General features: G+C 71.0%; 1 protein-coding gene across 1 annotated transcript; it reads right to left on the bottom strand.

Moving 5' to 3' along the window:
* Positions 1-208: 208 nt before the first annotated feature.
* NACAD (NAC alpha domain containing) lies at positions 209-7612 on the bottom strand. The gene is given in 10 exon segments (XM_040547106.1): positions 209-375; positions 464-586; positions 718-849; positions 948-1094; positions 1375-1458; positions 1548-1636; positions 1733-1984; positions 2219-5312; positions 5314-5477; positions 7418-7612. Coding segments are annotated over 10 exon segments (4179 nt in total). The 5' UTR covers positions 7497-7612; the 3' UTR covers positions 209-360.
* Between the last annotated feature and the right edge of the window lie 236 nt (positions 7613-7848).

The following is a 7848-nucleotide window of genomic DNA, read 5'->3' on the forward strand; positions in this document are numbered from 1 at the left end:
TAGTGGGCGGGGGGGGGGGGCTCAGCCCCATCCCACCCCCAGGTGCCACCATGGGGGTCTCCGTCCCACCTCCCCGAGCACCCGGTCCCCATCCTACACCCCCCCAACCCTGCTGCCTGGGGGTAGGGGGGCTGCAGGAGGGCCCCCCCCCCCAAACTCCACAGAGGGCCCCCCCCCCCCCCCCAAATCACCAGGCGTGGAGGCGGGGTGCGATCCCAGTGATGCATGAGGCCGTTTATTGAGCGTTACAGAGGCGGGCGAGGCGAAGGCGCGGGGCTAAAGGATGCCGGGGGGGGGCAGGGGGTAGGAAGAGGAGGAGAACTGTGCACCTATACAGGGGGGGCCGGGGGGGCCCGGCCGCTACATGGTCAGCTCCTGTGGAGGAGGAGAACACAGCGTCAGGCACCGCGGGATGGGGATAACCCCACAAACAACGCCCCCCCCCCCCCCCCCGCCAGCTCACCATGATGGCGTTGACGATGTCGTTGTTGTTGTGCCTGAGCGCCCGCACGGCTTTGGGGCGCGAGACGTTGGCCTGGGCCATGACCAGCTCGATGTCCCGCACCTCCAGCCCCGTCTCGTCCACCTGCGGGAGCGGGGACAGCGCCGTCAACCCCCCCCCCCCCCCCCGGCACCCATCCACCCCCACAAATCCCACGGGGGGGATGGGGACGGGGGTGTCTCGGCACCCCCACCCAGCCCCATCCCGCCGCCCACCTCCTCCTCCTCCTCGCTCTCCTCCTTGATGGTGAGGGCGGGCGCCGTCTCGGTGATGAGCGGCGAGTGCTCCATGGGCACCTTGAACTTCTCCGCCGCAGCCTTGTGCACCTGCTGCGACAGGTCCTCGATCTGCGGGGACGAGGAGAAGGGGGGGGGGGGGGGGTGTCACCGGCTGCTCCCCGGGGACCTCCCACCCCCAGGGACCAACCTGTCCCCCCCCCCCCCACCTTGGCTTCCCCGAAGACGATGTAGATGTCGGACGCGGGGCTCTTGAAGACGTCGGGCTTGGTGATGACGAAGAGGATGTTCTTGGACTTGCGGATGGTGATGCGGGTGACGCCGTGGATCTGCCTCAGACCCAGCTTGGACATGGCCTGGGGTTCAGGTGGGGGGGGGGGACACACACGTTTGGGGTCAGCCCCAGAGACCCCGCATGGGTCCAGCGGTGCTGAGCCCGGGGCTCTCCAGCCCCCAGCAATGGGATAACACAGGGCTGTCCCCAGGCCGAGCTGCCCCACAAGGCGGGGAAACCCCCCATGGGACCCAGCCGTGACCCCAGGGATGGTGACAGCACCCTGGGGAGGACACGGGGTCCCAACCCCAACCCACCCCCCCCAAAAATTAAGCCCCATGGGACACCGGTGCCCATCCCACCTTCCTGGCCTTCTTCTCGCTCCGGCTCTGCTTGGCTTTGCTGATGCTCTCCTCCCCGGTGCCCAGCGAGTGGGTGAGCGGTGCCTGCAGGGGGGGGGGATGGCAGCAGGTGACAGGGGGCCACGGTCCCTTGGGTGCCCCAGAACAGGGGCTCCGAGCCCCCAGCCCTATACCTGGGTCTGTGCCGGCCGCGGCTCCGCGCCCTCGGGCTCCTCCAGCTCCGGGATGGACTCGTCATTGCTCTCCGACTCGTTGCACGACCCTGCACAAGCCAAAAGGACCAGGTTGGCGACGCCACCACCACTCCAACCCCCCCCCCCCCTCCCAAAATCTCCCCCCCCCCCCCCCCCCCCCTCACCTTTATGGTTGGCCTCGCCCCGCCGCGGCGCTGCCTTGTCCTCGAGCAGGGCGATGGCGGGCAGGTGCTCGGCGGCGCCGGGGCAGCGGTAGGGCAGCTCGGCCTCGCTGGAGGAGCTCGATTCGGACTGCACAGAGCCCCGGGGTGCCCGGCGGGGCCCCCCCTCCGCCGCCTCCGGCCCCCGCGCACCCTTGGTGCCGCCCGGCGCCTTCCTGCCCCGCGCCTTCTCCTTCTGCGGGGACGGCTCCGGCGCTGCGGGGACGGGAGATGTTGGGGTCACCTCGTCCCCACGGCCCGGCATGCCCCCCCCCACAAGAAGCAAGGGGGGGGGCCCCCATCACCCAAAATTGGGCTTTGTAGGGACCCCAGGCACCCCCCCCAGGGGCTGGAACCCGGGATGCTCGCCCTGATCCCAGCACCACCCAACCCCGCACGCGTCTCTTGGGACCCCACGAAGGCACCCATAGGGATGGGGACGGCTCTTACCCTCCAGCCGCTTCCTGGAGGCCGGCGGGACAGACGGACGCTCCTCCGGCCGCTCGGCGAGCCCTGAGGTGTCCTCCGAGCGCGGTGGCGAGGAGGAGAGAGGAGGCACTTGGATGAGTTTGGAGAGCGGCGGGCAGGCGGCCGGCACCGAAACCTCGGCCGGCACCGCCAGGACCTCTTGGGGTGCACGGTCCTCGGGGGAGCTGGGCTCTGCTGGGGGATCTGAGGGCACCAAAACGGCCTCGGTGGGGCTGGGGGTGGCCTCCCCGCCCTCCCCACCCTCCTCGGGGCTGGGCGTGGGGCTGGATCCTGCCGCCACCTCCTCCTCCTCCTCCTGCTGCTCAGGGGGTGCTGGGGGGTGCTCGCCCTCCACCGGGACTTTGGCATCAGGTTCTTCACCGGGGGGGAGCAGCGGGGGCTCCTCGTCCTGCGTGGGGCAGGCCGGAGGGGTGCACGGGGGGCTCCCCGCATCGCCCGGCTCCTGGGGCTCTTTGGGTTCAGGTGTGGCGACGGCGGCTTCGGCCTCAGGCTGCGGAGGCTGCGGAGGCTCCACAGCAGCAGCAGCAGCGGGGGGAGTTTGTCCGGGCCCCCCCGGTCGCTGCGGTGCCGGCAGGTCCCCGAAGGCGCCCTGCAGCATGGTGGCCACGTGCCGGCGGTCCTCCGCGCTCTCCGGCAAGGCACCGAGTGGTGGTGGTGATGGTGGTGGGAGCAGTTCGAGGGGGGCCGGGGGGGTCCCCACGTACACCTCCCGCTCCGAGGCGGTGAAGCGCAGCGGCGGGGGGGCGGAGGCCGGGGGCAGCAGGCAGAGGGCCATGCAGGGCCGCGGGGCCGGGGAGGGGAGGCTGGGGGCGGCCGCTTCCCCCGCGCTGTCCTCGGGGGCAGTGAAGAAGCTGGAGTCGGTGCGGGAGCGCGAGGTGTCCAGCAGCTCCGGCGACGAGTCCTCGGAGGAGGAGGAGGAGGCGGTGGCATCCCACTCGGCCTCCGCGCTGGCCGAGGCCGGCTCCGGGCTCTGCTCCCGCTCAAGGTCCTCGCTGGAGGCTTCGTCCTCGGAGGCGGCGTCGGGCTCGTCCGCGTCCCTCGTCTCATCCGCGTCCCCCGGCGCGGGGCTGGGCGCCTCCTCCAGCGCCTCGGCAGTGTCACTGCCGCCCTCGCTCGCGGCCAGCGGCGGGGACTCGCTGCCTGAGGCCTCCCCGTCTTCGTGGAGGGCCTCATCCTGCTCAGGGGCCTCATCCTGCTCAGGGGCCTCATCCGTGAGGCCGTCCTGCAGGTCGGGGACATCCTCACCCAGGCTGGGCGCTGCCGTGGGGTCCGTCCTGCCGTCCTCATGGCCACCGGCCTCATGGTCCGGGCTGTTGGGGTCACCTTGCTCAGGCGGGCACGGAGGCTCGGGGGTCTCCAGTGCGGTGGCATCAAGCTCATGGTCACCATTCGTGGCAGGCAGCGTGGGGGCATCCCCCCCCGGCCCATCGGGTTGGGGGTCTTTGGTCTCCCCAGCACAGGGGGGCTGCGGGGCGCTGCCGCTCGCTGCGGCCTCCGGCTCCAGCCTCGTGCCGGGGTCAGCCTCCGGCTGGGCCTCCACCACCTCTGGTGTCACCTCCACCACCTCTGGTGTCACCTCCACCACCTCCTCCGGGGGCACAGACTCCATGGGGACAGCGGCCTCCGTGGGGGGAGGCTCCTCTGGGACAGGGCCTGATTCTTGCAGGACGTCGGGCTCCAGGGTGGAGGCTTCCTCCAGCTCCGAGGAGGATGAGGAGGAGCTGAAGGTCTCACCCATCGGCTCCACGCTGACTTCTGTGGTGAGAGCCTCAACAGAGGCCACCTCAGAGGCGGCCACCACCTCCTCCTCGGCCACCTCCTCTTCCTCCTCCTCCACCTCCTCCTCCTCTTCCTCCTCTTCCTCAACCTCCTCTTCCTCTTCTACAACCGGGTGGGCACCATCCTGCTCCACACCCAGCGTCCCCAGCTCCACGCACGTGGTTTCAGGGTCCTCCTCAGTGCTGGGGGGTGCCTCCAAAATGGGGGGGCTGGGGGCTGCCTCGTGCCGTGGGGACCCTCCTGGCGATGCCCTCTCATCCCCGCCGGGGGTGACGCTGCCGCTGCCCGTCCCGTCGGGCTGCGCGACGCCACCACGCAGGTGCAGCTCGATGTCCCCAGAGGCCTCGGAGGAGGGCTCGGTGTCACCGGGGGTGGCGGTGGCCGGGGGGGGCCCCCCCGCCCCTCCCAGCGCGTGGCGCTCGGTGCCGTAGAGCCGCTCGTCCTCCTCGCCGTCGTAGGAGGCCGAGTCGGAGGAGGCCGAGGTGTCATCGCGGAAGGCGAAGGACTCGTCCACCCCCTCGTTGATGGAGGTCTCGGAGAGCGAGCGCAGGAAGGAGGCCGAGGTGCTGGGGTCTTCGTCTTCCTCCTCCTCGTCTTCCTCTTCATCCTCTTCCTCCTCCCCGGAGAGGGGCTCGGCCGCCGCCTCGGCCGGCACCAGCGTGATCTCCACGGCCTCGGCCTCGAAGAGGAGGCTGCCGCGGAAGGGCAGCAGCGCCGCGGGGATGAGGCCAGTGGGGGCCACCTGGGGCAGCTCCGAGCCTTCCTCCACCAGCGCCTGCCCGCTGCTTTCATCCTCTTCATCCTCCTCCTCCTCTTCCTCCTCCTCCTCTTGCCCGGCCGACGCCGCGTCCTCATCCTCGGAGGAGGAGGAGGACGACGGGGAGCGGTGCGTGAAGGCCGCCGGCCCGGCCTCGCCGTCGGGGGCCTCGGCCAGGAGGTTCGGGGAGCAGGACGGGGAGGTGCTGGCGGTCCCCGAGGACCCCCAGCTGCCCCCCTCGGCCGTCATGTAGGAGCCGGACGGGGAGGTGGGGGGCGAGCCCAGCCCCTCGCTCTCCGCGTCCCCCCCGTCCTCCTCGGCCTTCGGGCGCAGCCCCCCCGTCCGCACGGGGGTGGAGGGGGCCGTGAAGAAGAGGTCGGGGTCCAGGCTGGCGGGGGGGCGGCCGGGGGGTGGGGGCTCGGGGTGGGTTTTGGGGGGGCAGCACGTCTCCTCGCCCATGACGATGCGGGTGTCCAGGGGGTCGGCGGGCAGGGCTGGGGGGGCCGGTGGTGGTGGCGGCGGAGGTGGTGGCGGGGGGGGGGCGGCAGCCCTTGGCGGGGGGGCCGTGCTCGGCCACATCGGGGGCAGAGGGGCCGGGGGCCGCGTCGCAGCTGGCCCCCTCGGGCTGCGGGCGGGCCTCCTCCTTGGTGGGCATCGGGGTGGCGGCGGCGTCCCCCGGGGGGGCTGTGGAGAGAGGGTGTCAGTGGGGGGGGGAGGGGCAGAAGACCCCGTTGTATCCTCACCCCCCGACGCACACCCCCCAAAATGGGGCAGGGCCCCCGCTCCGTCCTCACAGAGGGAGGGGGCAGTGCCCAGGGAAGGTTATAGGCGTGACCCCCCCCAAAAAAAAACAACACCCCTCTCTGAGTGGGGGGGCACCACAGGTTTTGGGGATGCTGGAGGGGTCTTGTGGGGGAGGTAGCCAGAAGTCCCCCACCACCACGACCTGCATCCCCTGGATGACACAGCTGCACCCAGGGCATTTGGGATTGGGGGGGCAACCCTAAACCTTGAATCCCCCACCTGGGGGGGGGGGGGGCAACAACCCCCCCCCAAAAAAAAACATCACACCCTAACCCCACTGCTCATTGCTGCACTGAGTGTGGGGGTCCCAGCCCCAAAGATGTGAGGGGCACGCAGCCCTCCCCACCCACCCCATAATGCACCCAAAAACTCTCAGAAGCCCCCCCCCCCCCCCCAAAAAATGCAAGGAGCCCGCCCCCCCCACTACCTGGGGCCCTCAGGGGTGGCTCCATGGGGCAGGGGAGGCTCCGGCAGCACCCAGAGCCCCCACCAGGACCAGGCTCCAGCACCCACCTCAAGCTGCCCCATGCGGCCCCCAGGGGGTTTATATAGGGGCGAGGGGCGGGGGCGGGCTGCGGGGCTGCTGGGAAGGGGGAGGGGCCTCCCTTGGGGATTTTTTTTTTTTTTTTTTTTTTTTTGGGGGGGGGGGGGCGGGGGGGAGCTCAGGGGGTGTCCTGTAAGGGATGGGATCCCGTTTCGGGGGTGGTTTTGGGGGCACATCAGCTCCCCCACGTTTTTAGGGTGACATCTGCGCTGCACCTATGGGGGGCTGGGGGGGCTGTGCCTTATGGGGGGGGGGCTTTGGGACCCCCATTTGCACCTTGAGAAGTGGCTGAGGGGGGTGGGGGTGGGGGGGCTTTTTGTCCCCAGTTTGAGCCCGGGGGGGGGGACACAGGGGGCTGGGGACAGCGGGGTTGGGGCACCCCCACTCTGTCCCTATGGGGGTAAACCCCCGTGTCCCCCCTCCCCAGCATCAATCTCACCAAGGGGACACCCCCCCCCTCACCGAGCCCCTCCCCCCGTGCACCCCCCCCAGCTCTGTGGGGTCCCTTTAACCCCTCAATGCCCGGGGGGGGCCCTGATCCCCCCCACGCCTTGCCCCATCCCCTCCCTTCACCTCCCTTCCCCCCCGGCCCCTTTTGGGCCGGGCCCCCCCGATGTCCCCCAGCCCCGCACCCTGGGGACACGCAGGGGGGTGGCAGCGGGATGGGGGCACCGCTCGGGGACCCGCCCCCCCCAGCCCTGTCTCTGCAGGGTGACCTTGGGGCACGGCGACCGATGGCCCTTGGCGGGGGGGGGGGAAGGGGTTGGGGCGTGGGGACGGCCGGCCCGGGCACCCTTGGGTGCTGCGGGGCCTCCCAGTATCGGGGGCACAGTTCATGGCTTGGGGGGGGGGGGGGTCAGGGTGGTGTCCCCAGGGTGGCATCCCCCCCGGTGTCCCCCCCCCCGGCGTGGAGGGGCAGGAAAGCCTCAGGTCGAGCGCTGCTGCCCCGTGTCCTCCATCCCTGCGCCCTCCTCTGTCTCCGTCCTCCATCCCTACAGCCTCCGTCCCTCCAGCCCTACAGCCTCTGTCCCTACAGCCTCCATCCCTCCGTCCCTCCGTCCCTCCATCCTCCATCCTCACAGCCTCCATCCCTACAGCCTCCATCCCTCCAGCCCTATATCCTCTGTCCCTACAGCCTCTAACCCCACAGCCTCTAACCCCACAGCCTCCATCCCCGCAGCCTCCATCCCCGCGCCCTCCATCCTCACGTCCTCCCTCCCTCCCTCCCTCCCTCCATCCCCGCGGCCTCCCTCGGCCGCCATCCCCGCGGCCTCACCTGCCTCCTCCTCGGAGCCCGGGGGGAGGCCGGCCTCCAGCTGCAGCCCCGGGGGGCTCGAGGCCGACTCTCCGGGCATGGCGGCGGGGCCGGGGACCCCCAGGCCGGCCCGAGGCCGGCTCAGCCCGCGGCTCGGCTCGGCGGCGTTGGGCGACAGCGGCTGCGCCGGGCGAGGCTGAGCATCGGTGCTGGGGGGGGGGGGGCGCAGCCCCGTCATCCCGGATGATGTCAGCAGGTTTGGTGCTGGTTTTTTTTTTTATCCCTCCCCCTTTATTTATTTATTTATTTATTTATTTATTTATTTATTTATTTTAGCTCAGAGAAAGCAGGGTGTGTGTGCCAGGCACTGCGGCGCTGCAGCAGCCGGGGGGGGGTGGGGGGGTGGGGAGGGAGGGCGCGGGGCATGGGGACCCCCCCTCCCCCCCCCGCCC

The sequence above is a fragment of the Cygnus olor genome, chromosome 2 (assembly GCF_009769625.2).
Source record: "Cygnus olor isolate bCygOlo1 chromosome 2, bCygOlo1.pri.v2, whole genome shotgun sequence".
Classification (NCBI taxonomy): Eukaryota; Metazoa; Chordata; class Aves; order Anseriformes; family Anatidae; genus Cygnus; species Cygnus olor.